The sequence below is a fragment of the Kwoniella shandongensis genome, chromosome 5 (assembly GCF_008629635.2).
Source record: "Kwoniella shandongensis chromosome 5, complete sequence".
In the NCBI taxonomy this organism is placed as follows: Eukaryota; Fungi; Basidiomycota; class Tremellomycetes; order Tremellales; family Cryptococcaceae; genus Kwoniella; species Kwoniella shandongensis.
In genome coordinates this window covers 662,199-678,971 of record NC_089291.1, presented here as the reverse complement: position 1 = coordinate 678,971, position 16,773 = coordinate 662,199, and the positions used below count along the sequence as shown (strand labels likewise).

At 50.3% G+C, this 16,773-nt stretch overlaps 2 protein-coding genes across 2 annotated transcripts; one reads left to right on the top strand and one right to left on the bottom strand.

The window, feature by feature from the left end:
- Positions 1-46: 46 nt before the first annotated feature.
- Positions 47-8,342, top strand: CI109_102940 (uncharacterized protein; the record flags this gene model as incomplete). Its single annotated transcript, XM_032001326.1, has 14 exons — positions 47-1,297; positions 1,348-2,231; positions 2,284-4,498; positions 4,554-4,720; positions 4,774-4,832; positions 4,884-5,337; positions 5,391-6,716; positions 6,776-7,056; positions 7,114-7,284; positions 7,356-7,588; positions 7,654-7,721; positions 7,775-7,981; positions 8,044-8,132; positions 8,206-8,342. 14 exons carry the CDS (start codon positions 47-49, stop codon positions 8,340-8,342), a joined length of 7,542 nt encoding a protein of 2,513 aa, XP_031864216.1.
- A 142-nt stretch (positions 8,343-8,484) lies between these two features.
- On the bottom strand, positions 8,485-16,544 carry CI109_102939 (uncharacterized protein; the record flags this gene model as incomplete). The annotated part of the gene is made up of 28 exons (XM_032001325.1): positions 8,485-8,522; positions 8,587-8,654; positions 8,733-9,084; positions 9,167-9,324; positions 9,384-9,709; positions 9,773-9,855; positions 9,922-10,019; positions 10,078-10,185; positions 10,242-10,271; positions 10,319-10,498; positions 10,560-10,839; positions 10,899-10,942; positions 10,996-11,226; positions 11,291-11,650; positions 11,698-12,396; positions 12,448-12,602; positions 12,655-12,917; positions 12,972-13,047; positions 13,100-13,141; positions 13,197-13,283; positions 13,342-13,422; positions 13,484-13,734; positions 13,798-13,973; positions 14,052-14,235; positions 14,302-14,386; positions 14,456-15,248; positions 15,310-15,462; positions 15,535-16,544. 28 exons carry the CDS (start codon positions 16,542-16,544, stop codon positions 8,485-8,487), a joined length of 6,411 nt encoding a protein of 2,136 aa, XP_031864215.1.
- Positions 16,545-16,773: the final 229 nt, after the last annotated feature.

The window sequence follows — 16,773 nt, the reverse complement described above, 5'->3', positions numbered from 1 at the left end:
CAACGTTGAACACCATCGTCAAAGCACGCGAAAGTCAAGTGCTATCATGTCGTCATCTCTGCAGGTTGATACCACTAGTGCTGCACACTCGGGGTCCAGTGCGAGACCATCACCTGGCGCCAGTCTCACCACCTTTCCTAATCCTTTCGAAGATGAGCCAGAGCAAGGTATCCTCCCATCACTACTCTCCAAAGTCAAGCAGACGTTCGCTTCCACTTCGACGACCGCTACTACAAGCACGACGAAGAACGGTGGGAATAGTTCCAACGCTCGACCCGAGGTCAAGGTTGACAAAGGATCCACCGGAGGTGATGGCTTGGGATTTGGTCATATCGGCAAGGATAGCAGTGGAGGAGGAGCGAATTGCCATGTGCAAACGGAGGCTCAAGCGATCGCCGAGGCCGTGCGGAACAGATCACAAATGGGTTCAGCAGTCCAAACGCCTCTACAACCACACGGACAACTAGGCATACCCAGTCGAAGACAATCGATCCCTGCTCCTGTCAATATCGCCAGCTCATCTTCACCCTCGAACGATCTCTTACACTCTGGGAGCCAATCGTTACGACCCTCGCCTAATCCATCGACTGGCATACCTGCTTCCCCTTTACGATCAAATCACCGCAACTTACGACCACCGCTCAGTACCGTCAATTCCGCCAGTAGTAGCGCCGTCTCTCAACCTGTATCGGTCTCGTCTTCTGCATCATCACGTACTCAAGGACCGCTAAAACGGTTCCCGGCGCCGAATGAACGACAGTGGAGACCTACCGGTGCTGCTCCCGCTCAAGTCACAATATCCCCTGTGACAAGTGTGACTACCACAGTCCACACGACGGCGACAAACAAACGACCGTCGTCCTTCCATGACGACATTTCCGGACCTCTGCCGATCAACAATGGGAAATCGAACCATCGAGCACATTTTGGATTACAGAATGCAGTCGCATCTTCCTCTCGATCTGCAACACCTCTACACCATCATGCGCATTCCAACTCGCTCTCCATGTCTCAAAATTTCAGAGGTCGAAGATCATCAATCGCCACTTTACCAGACTCTCCTTCTTCGATCTCCATCTCCGCCATGTTAGCTGCCAATGCCGAGCTTAGTACCAACTTCTCATACGTTCCGGGGTTTCCTTTACCGCAGGATGATACAAGAAGTGTGAGGAGTTTGGGCTTTGTGAAAAAGCAGAACAGCGTTAGTAGAATCATTAGGAGGATGCGCGGAGAAGGTTTGAGCAAGCATTACTGGATGGCGGACGAGCATTGCAAAGAGTGCTATGATTGCAAGTCGGTGAGTGGCCCTCTGCCTATCTCGCGTATAGCGGACTGACCAGACCGTAGGTGTTCACTGCTTGGCGACGGAAACACCATTGTCGTATCTGTGGTCAAATCTTCTGCAGTCGATGCGCATCGAACATCATCGGTGCTCGACGTTTCGGACAAGAAGGAGCTGTACGAGTCTGTAATCTCTGTCTCAAGATCATGGAAGAATACAGAGACGATGACGATGATGACCGAAGATCGATAAACTCCGTCACTACGTCCGTCCATCGGTTCCCGAGTATATCAGATCGAGCATTCCTCGACGCGGCTATATCACCGGAGATGCCATATGCCAAATCACCCTTCGCGGCGAGTCAATTGTTCAGCTCACATCCAAACGAATCGTTGACGGCGATCGATGAGAGTTCTGTGCCTGCTCGCTGGGCAGGAGGTGATGTGGATTTGGACAACAGACCGTATACACCGAATGACCTAAACGACTCGGCAATGTCGGATAGCGAAGAAGGACATGTGTGGCACAGTCGTCCGCAGACTGCGGCACCCTTCAGAAGACCAATGGAAGAAGAGCAGAAGAGCAATCATATCTCCGACGATGACGAACATGACAACACTCACGATCACGATCACGAACACGAACAGAGTCCTTCAGCAACGCCTGCCTTAGACACGGGCACACATACTCCAGCTCAAGAAGAAGTGCCACGCAAAGGGGATATGAGACCTCCGACCGTTCCACCGAGAGTCGAGTTTCCGCGAACTGATACGATCTCTACGGATGGTGGATTGGAATTGAGAGTGCCGCTCAGTCGGATGGACTCGAATCAGCCATTGATAGGACTGAGAACGAGGTTGAGCTCCAGGGCCAGTCAGGGTGGCTTGACGGCCTTGTTGGACTCGGAAAAGACAGAGGGATTGTGGAGGGCAAGATCTCACTCTTTTGCGTGAGTCGTAATATTCCACAGTGCCGCCCAAAGCTGACAGTATCGGGCACAGACAAAAGCCAGAGCTGTTGTCTGGCGCAAGTCTGGCGCATTTCCACCTGATGCTCAAGCAAGCCATAGCCCGAGCGGAACTCTCACATCCGGACCAATGGCATCGCGTATTGAGCGGTCTTTTACTAAAAGTGTCCACCAACCTGCAACCTAACGTACGAGCAGGAGACGATATAGACGTCCGGGCGTATGTCAAGATCAAGAAGGTTCCAGGTGGAAAGATCAGCGATTCAGAGTACGTCGACGGGATTGTCATCTCGAAGAATGTTGCACACAAGGCTATGCCTCGACGACTGGTTAACCCAAGAATCATGGTTGTCACATTCCCGCTGGACTATCATCGTGTCGAACATCAATTCATGTCGCTTGACCCAATCTTGGCGCAAGAGAAGGATTATCTCCGCCTGTTGACTAAGCGAATCATTGATGTCCGACCACACATCGTCCTGGTACAACCATCCGCATCTCGGATAGCGTTGGAATATTTGCTCGAAGCCAACATCGCCGTCGCTCGCAGTGTCAAAGTCTCCGCGATCCATCAGGTGGCACGATGCACGCAGGCCGATGTAGTCGCATCTATGGATAGACTGGCTTTAGAACCCAGACTCGGCCGATGTGCTGAGTTCAGGATCCAGTCATTCGAACACGAGCTCATTCCCGGTCGACGTAAAACGTTGATGCGTTTCGAAGGCGGTCATCGCGAATACGGTGGAACGATCATCATTCGAGGTGGAGATCTGGAAACGCTTAGGAAGGTCAAGGTGGTCACGGATTTCATGGCTTTGGTAGCGTACCATCTCAAGAACGAATTGATCTTATACAACGACGAGCACAACATCTTCCCACCCCATCCGCCTCTACCCTCAGAGTATCAGGAGCTGCTTGACATTTTGGAAACGGAAGAACCCGCCTTCCACACCAAGTCGTCGACGGAAGCAACGGACGCAACGATCACAGAGGAAACCGAAACGGAGTCCTCCGTCACGCCCAAGGCAGTCGCTGAGGAGGTCGAGGACGAGGACGATAAGCATAACGAAAAGCTAGAAGCGTTCCAAACTACGAAGCAGATCGCCGAAACGCTAGGACCTTATCTCACCACCGTCTTGTCAGCTTCGGCAGCAATTCGTTTCCCGCCTCCCGCTACGCTGGCGAGGATGGCGGAGCTCGATCGATTGTTGACCAATCTAAGACAGAGTCGAGATGAGGAGGAAGCGGCACAGATCTTAGAGGAAGAGACGAAAGTCCCTGAACCGCCGAAGGCGGTTGTTGTCGACTCAGACGCGACTCCTAACCCCACTATGGCCTCTGCAGTTGAACCTACTGATACGGCCAACGGCGAAGTCCCGATCAGTACGGCGATGAGTGCTAGACCAACCGCTAGCGCTCTACCCAACAAGGAGTCAACACGAGATCCCTACCGCGTGCTTCGAAAGCCGGAAGAGGTATCGAAGGAGAGCACGTTGACGCAGGTGGAGCATGCTCACTCGGAGCAGCTCAAACTATGGCAATGGTACACCCGACGACACCCGGAACAGCTTCGAGCGGAGGATTATCAAGGTATCGTTTACCTGTACTCCTTGGGTTGTGAAGGTACAGACAAACCATGTGTCGAGGCGGCACTTCAACGAATAAACTTCTATCAGCCAGGTGATCAAACTCTCGGCCAATTTCTCGAAGGTCTTGCTGCCGATGCGGTCAAACGATGTCCTAGCAAGACTTGCGAGCGGTTGTTACTCTTCCATTTCCATCTCTTAGTGCACAACGATCGTCGACTACAAATCGCAATGGATCAATTCCCCTGTCCATCACCCGGTCACGAAGATCGAATCATCACTTGGTCGTACTGTCGAATTTGTCAAACACCCTCACCAACGACCATACTGCGTGAAGAGACATGGAAGATGTCCTGGGGATCATACCTTGAACATTGCTTCTACCCGCCAGAAACTCGAGCGGGATTCTCGTGTCCTCACGATGCCTATCGCGATCAGATCAGATATTTCGCCCACCGGAACTTAGCAATCCGGATACATAATGAGATCATTGACATCTACGAGCCGTTGCGACCTTCTATTGCCCTCCAAGTGAAAGCGGAGACGAAGGTGATCTTAAAGAATCAAGAGTATGAGATGGCGCTCGCAAAGAACACATCCTTCTTCGACTCGGTATTGTTTAGGTTGAGAAGCTTTGATTGCGAGATCGTTCAGCCGGAGAAGGTGAGTCCACTACTTACTGCTCGTCAGGGAGAGCATCATTGATACTATGTCACAGATTGGCTTGTTGAAAGCTGCTCTAGAGGGTATGCTCTCGCGAGCAGTCGCCGATAGGGAAGAGATGGTCAACCTTCTCAACAGGACCTACAAACTCACGCCAATGACCGATGTGCTTGCACTCAATACCGTGCTGCGAACTTTGCAGGACAAGGTTGTGCAGTGGGAGTAAGTGGGATTGATGCAAAACGGTTGGACACCACACTGACGGTCCTTTGCAGTTCCGACTTTTCCGATATCGAGAAAGCTTTCATGCCGTCCGAGAAGGATTTGCGACGAAGTGCGTCCAACCAAGCCGTCTCGTGAGACCTTGAGCTGACTCGTCTAATAGTGACTGCCACTCACCTCAAACGCCTTTTCGAGAAGCAAGACGTTTTCAATTCCCTTGACCGCAACGTCGCAAGCTTGACAGTGTCCGAAGCCGACGAGAAGGAAGGGAAGGACGCTGAATCCGAAGAGACGCCTCTTTCCACAGAGCCGACGACGCCTTTCCTCTTATCTTCAGAAGGACCAAGGATTATCACAGATCCCGCTCATTTGGATGTGAACAGTGAACCGGAATCTGTGATCACTCCTATTGGCGGTGTTATTCGCCCTACGCCAAATCCACTTTCGCAATCAGCGACACCTAGAGATTACGATAGCGATTCGACGATCTCAGCGGTGAGAAGAGACTCGCCGGAAAGGGGTCCGGTCAGAAGAGAGATGATCGAATCGAGCGGCGTTGACAGTGACGCCCATCCGTTTGTGTCGCGTCTGCCTCGGCGGTCTCGACCTGCACCCAGGTATGTTCTTTACTCTTAATAGAGGAAAGTCGTGACTAACAGCGTGTTTCTAGTATTGCCGATTTAGTGCAACGATTCAACGAGTCTACGAAGCTGCAATCGTACGATCGGTTGGAGGAGGCGGAACGGCCTCGTTCAGCGTCCTCAATGAGACGGCAAATGCAGCGGAATCTTGGTCATGATGGTTCGGACAGTGACAACAGCCCGAAAGCTCGACCTAGACTACGACGTGGTAGAACTGAACAGCCTCCCACCCGACACAGGGATACGTCGAAGCCCGGTCTGCTATCCGACGGTGATCGAAGTTACGCCGCAAACGCCTCGAGGATACCGTCAAGCTACGGCAGACGTATGCCTACGGGACCTACGGACTTTCTCCGGCCAGGACTGCGTTCGAGAACGCCTTCCTTCACCGGCAGTGGCAAAGCCTCTCCCAGGTCTGGTAGAGCATCGCCAGAACCTTTGCGTCTACCAGTCCCTTTCACAAGTCGTCCATCGGGTTCGAAATCAGGGGAAGGTAAACCTCGTATCAGTGGAAAAGGCAAGTCGCCTCGACCTCCCGAAACGACATCTGGACGAACATCACCAAGCCTGCTCCGAAATGCTGCACGACGCACAATTGCAAGTTCTTCCCGAGTGACATCTATAGCTCGGCATTTCGATAGGCTATCTCGCGAAGCCGAAAGGGAACGGCAGAAACGCATGTCTCTCACTCGAGGAAAACGAGCTAGACCTGTCGGCGTGACCAAGGCGAAAGTGCAAGTATTTGATAATCTCCGCGATGCTTTCCGAGATGAGTTTGACACAGATTCGTCAGAGGCGGACAACGAAGAGGATGAGTTGGGAAGCGACGATAGTGCAGAGTCTGGAGGGGAACATGATCAGCCAAAGGCAAGAAGGAGATCGTCGCCCACGAAATCGAATAGACCGTCACCTGTGAAGAAACTGCTCGAGCCGATCCCCGTCCCTTCACCTCCGGATCCAGAGCAACCGGAAGCGCCCTCACAGTCATCGAGTGTCGAGGGGCAGAACGGTACTCAAGCTGAAGGGGATGCGATGCCCGTGTCGACGTCGACTTCGTCGTTCGCACCCGGATCGTTACTGAGTGACGCAAGGTCGGAAATGTCTTTCACAGACAGACTACAGATCGAGCTTCCTACGTTTGAGACAAGTGCACCGTTGCCCAGTCATCCTGTCACGCCGCAGCTCTCGACGGATACAGCAGATGAGGGCGTGGGGAAACCGACTATGTCACAGATGTCGGTACAGATGTCAGACGGTGATATGAGTTCCGGGGGTGAGAGGTCGAGTATTCTGAAGACTCTTACGGGCTTGTGGGCTTTCCGAGCCGGCGATTTCACTCCCCTTGAATACCCCTTGTAAGTCTGGACTTCGTCACTCCCATGTGTTGTATCTGCTGATTGTTGCTCCTCATTAGATCCGCGGCAGAACACATCTTTGCCGACTCAAGGGTCATTATACGTGAAAACGAGCCTACCAGTATCATAGCTTTCACCCTCAGCTCCAAGACCTATCGAGACAAGATGCGTTCTGTGGCGAACCATCAGACTCGGTCGGGATCGGGATCGAAATCCGAGGCGTTCATGCCGGAGGAAGGGGGACACAGTGGCGATCGCGCTTCCACTTGGGATATTGTCTCGCTTGACGAGGCGGTAGAAGCGGAAGAGAGGAGAGAGGGAGCAACTCATCTGAAGTATGGTAAGTTGTCATGCCCACTGCATGAACGGCTCGAGGATCAGCTGACAACCCAACCAGATTTCGAGTCGGGTGCTTCTACCATCTTTTGTAGGATCTTCTTCGCCGAGCAATTTGCGGCGCTTCGGTCGGCGTGTCAGTGCGAGGACAGTTTCGTGGAGTCGCTCGCTCGATGTGTGCAGTTCGATGCGGTGGGTGGAAAGTCCGGTTCCGCCTTCCTCAAGACGAAAGGTGTGTACGAAATTCATCCATCAAATGATCACAATGGAGACTCATCATGGCTCATTATCTCCACTCCTCAGATGATCGATTCATTGCCAAAGAAATCTCTCGGTTGGAGATGGACGCTTTGACCAAGTTTGCTCCAGCGTACTTTGAATACACTCGCAAGGCGTTCCAAGGACAACGACCGACCGTCCTCGCCAAGATATACGGTTTCTTCAAGATCGGATATAGAAACGCGATCACAGGAAGGTATATGAGGATGAACGTGCTTATCATGGAGAATCTGTTCTACGAAAGGAGGTTTTCAAAGGTGTGTGGTGGGCGTGGAAATGGTCGATGAGGGAGCGGGTTATTGACATTGCTTTTTGGTTGTAGATCTACGATTTGAAGGGTAGTACGCGTAATCGACTCATACAACCTACCGGTCGGATCAACGAGGTCTTGTAAGTGCACTGTGAGAGGCGTAAATGAATTGCTAACTGAAGACTTGTCGCAGACTCGACGAGAATCTTATGGAGATTGTATACAAACATCCGTTGTATCTCCGCGACCACTCAAAACGAATCTTGCGAACAGCGCTGTTCAATGATACTCTCTTCTTATCAAATCTGAACGTCATGGATTATTCGTTGGTTGTCGGTGTTGATTCTGAGAAACACGAATTAGTAGTTGGTATAGTGGATTACATCAGAACATTCACTTGGTACGTCCCTCTCTCTTTGTGATGTGACGAAATCGAGATGCTGATCTGTGTGGGTGATGTAGGGATAAGAAACTTGAATCTTGGGTGAAAGATTCTGCATTCTTAGGAGGAGCAGGTAAAGGAGAACCCACCATCGTCACTCCCAAACAATGTAAGTTCCTCCGTTACATGTTGAGAAGGAGAGGAACAGTGATTGATCAATTCGTTTCATTACATATGCACAGATAAGATACGTTTCCGAACGGCGATGGAACGATTCTACTTCCCTTCTGTACCTGATCGATGGACCAAAGTCGGTTCAGCGGAAGAAATTCAGATCGAAGAAGAATCACAAGGCGGGCCGGGAGCTACCCAGGTATAAGTTGAGATTAGATGATACTTGCTTCGTTGTACACCATAGATTCGGCGATAATTATCATTATTGTACATATGTTGTTCTATATATCATACTCGTACTACATCATTAGATCTTTCGTTGAATATCGTTAATGAAACATGATCATCTATTCGTCCTCCTTGTCAACCGCTTCGCGCATCATGTCTATCGAAATTGGGTGACAAGTCAGTTGAGATGTACCGCGCATGATGTCAGGTAGGTCACTCACCACCCCAAATGGATGTAGCCATTGAATCGAAGTAGTTGTCCGGCAAAACTTCTTCCGTTGGCGACCCACTGAAGACATCGCACATCACCAAATTGCAATCAGTGACTCATTCTGACCAGCTTGGCATGGATTGTATCCCCGCTTACCGTCTATAATGTGCATCTTCTGACGAAAGCATACTGCTATTCGAAGGATTTCTCGCCAACGACGGTCTACCTTGCGACGAACCGATTGATAACGAAGGTGAATGTCCAATACTGCGGTTTGCTGCGCCTAGGGATAAGTCGGGTGAATGCGATGGCGAATATGACCGAGACTGATGAGGTGATTGATGGGGTGAGGGACTTGAACGTCGTGACGAAGGCGGAGAAGATGAAACATCTTGATCTCTATCTCGATTCTGATCACGAGATGATGGTAGACTGGGTTGATTGAATGGATTTTGGTCATCGAGAGGTGGAGTGACAGGCATAGGTTCCAGCACAATCGCAGGAATACCTGTGAGAATCAGGTCAGTATGACCCTTCACATCTCCTTCACCAACGTAGAGAACACGGTGCGGGAATCAAGTCGTACTTACCCTCCGCCTCGGCATTTAGAGTCCGTTTACGCTCGTCCCTCGTAGCCAAGAATCTCCTTCTCCAGTATATCGTCCTCAGTAATCCTCGCACCCGATCCAGGTTCACAAGGTCCGTCACTCTTTCCGTCTTGGCTCGTCGAACAAGCAGGTCATCCAATCTGATTCAATGTCATGTGTCAGTCATTGCCGGAATCATGTCAAAAACTCATGCACTCACTGCAAAGCCTTCTCGTCGTCGATCAACTTGTAATGAGCCAACATCATCAACATGGCCGTGAAACTGATTCCACGCGCAGGCTCCGCCGTTATCCTCGCTTCATGGTACAACCTCGAGAACAGCTGTCTCCTCTTTCGGACTTGCTGATAATCAATTTGAGCGATTTGCGCTTCCACTTTCCGAACGTCGACCGCTCGTTTCACACCCGTCGCAACGAGTAATTTGCCGGCTGCGTTGTCCATTGGATCGGGGATGGCGGAACGCATAATGTTTGGAATGCTGACTTCGATAGGATATGTTCGCACCTCGAAAGCACCAGAGAGTCGCTAGAAGTTGGCGGTTAGCGAACAGCCGTCCAGTTCCATGCTGCTACAAGTGAAGCTACTCACCGAAAAGAAACGGATGAAGTCTTTTCTCCTGATATAGCCAGATCGCTCGGTATCGAACTCGGCCCACAATCGTTTGAAAGCCCCTACGGTCCAACCAATGAGTCGTCAGCGCTGGTTCTGGCAATGCAACAGTGTCGAATGCGACTCACTCATCTCCTCTCTATTCAAGGACGACCCGCCCGGCATCTGGTATACATATGCAAAGGACTCGACCACCACACCAGTGAACATATTGAGGAAGATATACCTGTGCAATGTGTCAGCCTTTCCGAGGCATGACGGCTTCCAGATGATAGCCAACTCACATTGATACGATGTTCCAGCTGATGAAGAGCACATAAGCCCCGGCAGAGCTTCCGCAATCGGTCTCCAGGAAATTGCTAGTTTCCGTGCATCGTGGGGCCGAGATCGTACTGTTGAGCGACTATAAGTACTATGTTCCTCACCCGATTATAATATGGGCTCTTACTAATCGTGCATGTATCCGTTCCAGCCCTCACTTCACCACTGTCAGCTCTGATAGTCGTTGGAAGGTATGTGACTCACCCTGTAGACATGAAAGCCAGCATGATCAAGGCATTACCAAAGGAATAGTAATTCTGGAATCTAGTTCCTGAATTGTTCCCTTCCTTCGTCAAGCCGAACACTTCAAGATACAAGATCGCGTAAAAGATAAAGATCGTCGCCCACAGCAAGAACAGGTTTCCGATAGCTGGGAGACTCGCTCTGTACGCGTGTGCCTCTATAAGCTATGCCATCTTATACCAGACCGAAAGAGACTGCTTACACTGATGTCTTGAAAAGCTGGTTCAAGGAGCCGATCCGCTGGACCAGCTTGAGCGCGATGGAGACCAAGAACAACTTCTGCAATTGCACGTTGACCTGGTTCGGAGTCTGACCCGCACTGTTGGCCTGGAGAGCTGGGATGGTAGTAACGAAACTTCCCGTAATGACGACCAGGTCGAAGAGGTTCCAGCCGTTGGATTTGAAGGACTTGAATCCCAGACCGTAGAACCGGACAAGAAGGTCGATCGCGTACATCACAGTGAACACGAGGAAGATCCAGTCTATGTGATCGAATGTCAGCTTGCCACGCCAAAACGCTTGAGCCAATCAGCTGTCTTACCTAGTTGTACATCTGTGAGAATGTTGTTCGAGAAGTCTTCCATCCTGCCAGAGACGTCAGCGAAAGTCTCTGCTCGGAAGGTAATGCGCTAGCTCACATTAGTAGCAATATATGGATATAGTATAGCCCTGTGAACCCTCTCGCCCAAAACCCATCTTTGTTGACTGCTCTATCATAACACCAAGCCATGAATGGTAATCGAGGTCTACCTTTGGGTAATTGAGACGGTGTTTGTGCTTTGATGAACTTTGACAGATCGACCCATTGTCTTTGTTCGGTGGTCAAGAGCGCATTTCCTGATCTCGTCGAGAAGTTCTGAATAATGATACTGTACAACGAACGTTCAGTGTGGACCTTGCACACTACACAATAAACAGGATTTGCCAACTCACCTGACAAACAATGTGAGGATGATGACTCCACCAAATAGGTTGAAGATGACCATGTAGATCGCATTCCACTGTGAAGCGCCAAATTGAGGTTGTTGATCTCTTCCCGAGATCTCCATCACGGAATACATGACGTCAATCCATCCTTCGAGCGATATGATCTCAAACAGGATCAAAATGGACTGTCTAAAATCGTCGAAAGACCACACACTCGCGTCGAGTTTGGGATTTGCCCATACTCTCGGAACGAGGTAGGGGAGTGAGTCATCGACCGAGGTCGTGGAAAATTCCGAAATACATGTGGATAGACCGGAACTGTCGGAATCGTTGCAGTGGTACAGTAGACCTGAGAAGATGTTGAGTCTAGGCAATCGTCAATGGCATTCTACCTTTGATAAGATACAACTCACCCCCATACGGCAAATGGAATCAGATACAACACCATCAAGATCGAGGCGTCCAGAATCTTTAGAGCGCCAGCAAACAGAACGGCATGAAGGGTATCTCTCAGCCTCCCAAAGAGAGTGATCAATCTCAAGGCTCTGAAACTCTTGAGCGCTCTAGTAACCCTACTCAGCCCACCAATGAAGATGAGCGATGTCGTTGTATTGACCAGTAGCGTGATAAGGATGATAAAATCAAGGACGTTCCAGAGTGAGAGTAGATACGCGTTCGGTGCGAAGATGAAACCGTCCGCTATGATCTTGATCGCAGCTTCGATGACAAAGACCATACCTAGCGCCACTTCGGTTAGGTCGAACCATGTGCCGCGGAAAACCCCATTTTCGTTGTAGTAACTTCGTCGATATGGCGGTGAAGCGATCGCAGCGACGACGATACTTGCCACGACGGCGCAGAAAACGATAGTTTTGATTGCTACCGAGAGGATGGGATGCGCCGGTCGACCAAAGATACGTTCGCCATATGCCGGAGAAACGCAAGCTTGACAGAACCGTCGGACCGGATTGCTTTGCTTGAACAGCCATAACGACTGATCGAAAGTCGGATGAGCCGCTATGAAATCGGCTTGTTGGTTTCGACGTTCTCGGAGTGCGTCCATATGCTCATCGTTCGAGGGTCCAGCATTGAGCGGAGGAAGCAAGTCAGTGCTGCACTTCGTCAGCTGCTTGAAATGCTCGTACGTTCTCAAATCGACTTACAGCCCACGGTCGTCATCCATTTCGTCATCGATATCCTCCACCTTGGACGAAAGAGGTCGCTTCAGATGTCGCAGCGGGATGTCGTATTCTTCCTTGTCTCGACCTAGCAACCTCCTCATAGCGCCTTTTGCGCCAGTACTGTCGCCTCGTCCCGGCTAGTCACTAGGTCAGTGAGAGGGCTTTGCGCCTTTTGGGAGAAAGGCTTACATCGTTGGGTGTAACGCTTGACACATCTGCGCCGATATTCTGCTTCAGGGGAAGAACCAAGTTCGGCGGCAGCGTATCCACTTTGACAGCTGTGTGACGAGCCGTCATAAGTCGATAAGGATTAAGCCTGTCGATCCAGCTGACATGTGCCGATGGCATCTCAGCTTTTCGAATGAACGCTTCGATTTGCTGTTTTCGCTTTTGCTCCTCGGCAACGGCAAAGTTCTCGTTGATGACTGCAATGAACATCTGCATAACGATGACTATTGAGTGGTATCAGCTGTGTTAATCTATAGGATAATTTTGCCCCAACTCACAGTTTGAAAACAGAAACCATCCGCAGAGGAATATGGCTCCTATCCACTCTTGTCTAAATGGCTTTTCGGAGCCCATCTAGTTGACGCCATCAGCATCTATGATTCGAAGGGAATATGATCTGACTCACGACATCGTACAGTCTGTCGGTCCAATTTTCAGAGGAGAAAATCTATATGAAGCGTCAGTGAGTCTCGCCTCGATCAAGTCATGTTGAATCCGCTCACTTGGTACATCGCCAACCACGAGTTGTAGGTCTGAGAGAAGGTAATGTCGTCTCCTGCAGGTATGTCCCCCCGGAATAGTTGCAATGCCTACGTGGTGATGGGAGGTTCAACCACTGTCGAACTTTTGGTGTGATCTATTACTCACCATGAGAGCACCGAGAAAGTTCACCAAAAACAAGAAGATAACCATATTGAAGAGACCAGCGAAACTTCCGAACACTGAGATCTACCCTCAAACAAACGCCGTGTCAGTCCTGGTGAAACTTCTTATCGATAAGTATACCCACCAACAACGGCTTCATTCTCGGGAACGCTAGGATGACTCTATACCATCTCAACAGCTGAAATACGGTCAACCAGGGGTATATCGTTCCTGACGATATCGCAGGGATCTGAATGATCGAACACGCAATGGCGAGGAAGAGATCGAAGCTGTTTCTCGCACGAGAGAAGAAGGCTCTCCAATCGGGGAAATAGCCTATGATACGGATGATGATCTCCAGGTCGAAGGCAAAGGTGAAAGCGATCTCTAGATTCTCTGCGTAACGGCAAGTCGATCAGCTTTGGTCGCATACGTCGTTTGCAACATACTGCAACCTACTCAGTAAATCAAGCTGGTTGTCAGACGACGAGGCCGTTTTCGTTCCCTGCGCGACTAGATCCGCGACTACCAGCAGCACCCAAAAGAGTTCCGTCCGTTTATACCAGGTCAGGATCAAGTTGGTTCTTTTCCGCTTGTTCTCCGCCGCCCATTGAGGATCGGTGACAAGAAAGGTCCTGACCGATGGAAATCAGCACTGTGCTCTGACCTCACAGGTTGGTAGAGGTTGATATGAAGGGTCGGATCGCACTTACTCGTCTCCACCAAAAGCACTTTTCTTGGTCTCTGCCCGGATATCCGTAAAGGTATGAACTACGACCGCGATCAAGAGATTGATCAACCAGAAGTTGAGTACGATGACACCGGCAAGAAAGTAGAGTGACGAGCTGAAAAAGTCCGAGTCCATTGCAAGGTACATGATAGGTGACCAGGTGTTGACTACGATGTGTCATATATCGCCCTGTCAGCGGAAGTAGTGTGGGACGGGAAGGGAGTGGAACATACTGGAGGAAACGATGACGATCTGGATGAGAGAAACGAAGACATTGTCAAAGCTATTTCCTCCACCATTAGGATTGGTATCCGTAGTCTACACACGTTGTGTTAGCGAGTCAACTTCGCGTCAACTTCGCGATAAGTATATAGACTTCATGCTCACCTGACAGATCTGCCCGACAGGACAGAGGAACCCTTTCGGACGTATCGTTGTTGGCAACCCATCCAAATTGAGATATGGTTGACCAGCCAACGTGATCGGATCGACATATCCACCACAAGTCTGGCTCGTAGTGATGATATTCGAAGCGTTGTTCGGATCTGTCAAAATGCAGACTCGTCTGAAAGATCCTCGAAAACTCTGCACCCCGATGATGGAGAACACCACTGCCGCAAAGATGAGGAAGTAAGACACGGTGATCAACATGGGTCCAGCTCGTTTCAGCGAGTGTAAGATGGTCGTGGTACCGCTCGTGATGACTAACAGACGTCCCGCACGAAGAACGGATAATGCTCGGAAGATGTAGATGTGAGCGTTGGCAGTGGCTTCGTTGTGTGATATAGCGAGGATGAAGGTGATCCAAAAGGCGGAAACTGCAATCATGTCAATACGATGCCATGAATGTCGCAGATAGGGTCGACCTTGAGCCGAAAGACTTTGTTGTTTCGCCACGGCTTTCTGGAAGGGAGCTTCGGTCAAGGTAGCAAAGGCTTTCCGCGTATCGCCTTTCTTGTGAGTCGCAGAATTGGGAGGCGTCTTGGACGAGTTGTCACGACTCCGCCAACCTGCCGGTCTTGTAACTTTCGACACGCTACGTTGGAGGTTGGATTGAGCGTTACCGAAACGGCGTTGAGCAATGGTGACCACACCTGAGGACGAGAACATGGCATGCCGCAGTGAGGTATCAGGATCGAGTATGAGACCAGTGACGACGATACGAGCGAACATTTCTAGGCTGTCCGGGACGATTGTCAGCGATGAAGTAATGATGTGATGCAACAGAGTGTATAACTCACGTAAAGATGATAAACAGAACCAGCAACGCGGTATCTTCCCAAGACTGGAAATAACCGTCGTTCGACCTTGGATCGTTCAATGGGCTGGCGGATTGTATGGAGAGAATCACGACATTGGCGATGATCAGGACGAGAATAGCGGGTTCAGTCCAACTGTAGGAGCGACCATGTCAGCTCGACGACAGAACTCGTGGACTGCTTCCAGTGGGTTTGAAGGATACTTACGGGAATCGTAAGAGGGCGTTCATACTCCTTCTCGTCTTACTATTTGATCCGAACAAACACAAAGTTCTCCCTCTCAGTCCATCCATATCCCCTCCCTCCGGCGGTCTTGGATCGGGTCTGATCGTATCTTGTCTCGGTACCGACAGTGCTTCCTCCATCACTCGCACTCGTACGTTCTTATCGCTCTCACTACTATCGTCCACTTCATCATCCTCTTCATCTTCTTCTCCACCTTCATCCTCACTACCCAATCTTTTCCTGCCTCCAGGAGATGAAGGTGAAGACGATTTATCCACTCCCATAATATTGACGACTCGTACACTCGCTTTTCGTAATGTGTTGGAAACGTTTCGTAATGTCGTTCGTCTATCATCATATGGTCTCATAGGTGATTTCCTAGCCGAAGGCGAATGTGGTCCACTCCCTCCTGCACCTGCTCGAGGTGAAGAATGATATGAAGCAGGAGGTCCGGGTGTTAATCTCTCTCTATCCCTATCTTCCGAGAACACTTCTCCTTCTCCTTCACCCTCGCTCGGTGTTATCGTTAACGGTAAAGAAGTGTCGGATCGAAATTCATGGAAGAACGGTCTTGCTCGATTAGCATTAGGAGATGATGGTCCGCCCGCACCTCCCCAGAGCGAAGCACCGCTACCTAATCCAGCATAGGCGATATCCCTCTCGTCTAATCCATCATGGCCTTGCGACGGATCAATCAAATGTGTTCTGGAAGGTGCTGACAGACTTCCCAGCTGAGGACTGGTGTCTGTTCTCAATCCCCCTCCTGTTGTAGGATGATGTACATCTTGGACGAATAACGATTCTTCACCTCGACTGACATTCGGACCTCTGTTCCAGCTCAGACGACGAGATAGACCTTCTCCAGTTGGCGAAGAGGGCGAAGCGACAGGTGAAGGTGAATTGGAACGTAGTTGAGAGGAAGTAGAGATGGCTACGCTTTGTGAGCGAGAATGGGAATGGGAATGTGATTTTGGATGGGAGAACGATGACATGTTGCCGCCGAGTAAGAGGATGTCGTGCACAGCACAGTATCAAAAGCGGAGAGGAAAATCGTTATTGCAAGTCGTAAGTCGTGGTCATGCTGAGAAGAAACCCTTGTTCCGTCGTGCTTGTGCTTGGGAGAAGTCGTTGCAAATTCAGGATACGGATGCGATGCTGAAATCAGACATGGAAGTTGGACATGATTCACGCTGCGTTTTCCATGGTCCATGTTCATTGCGG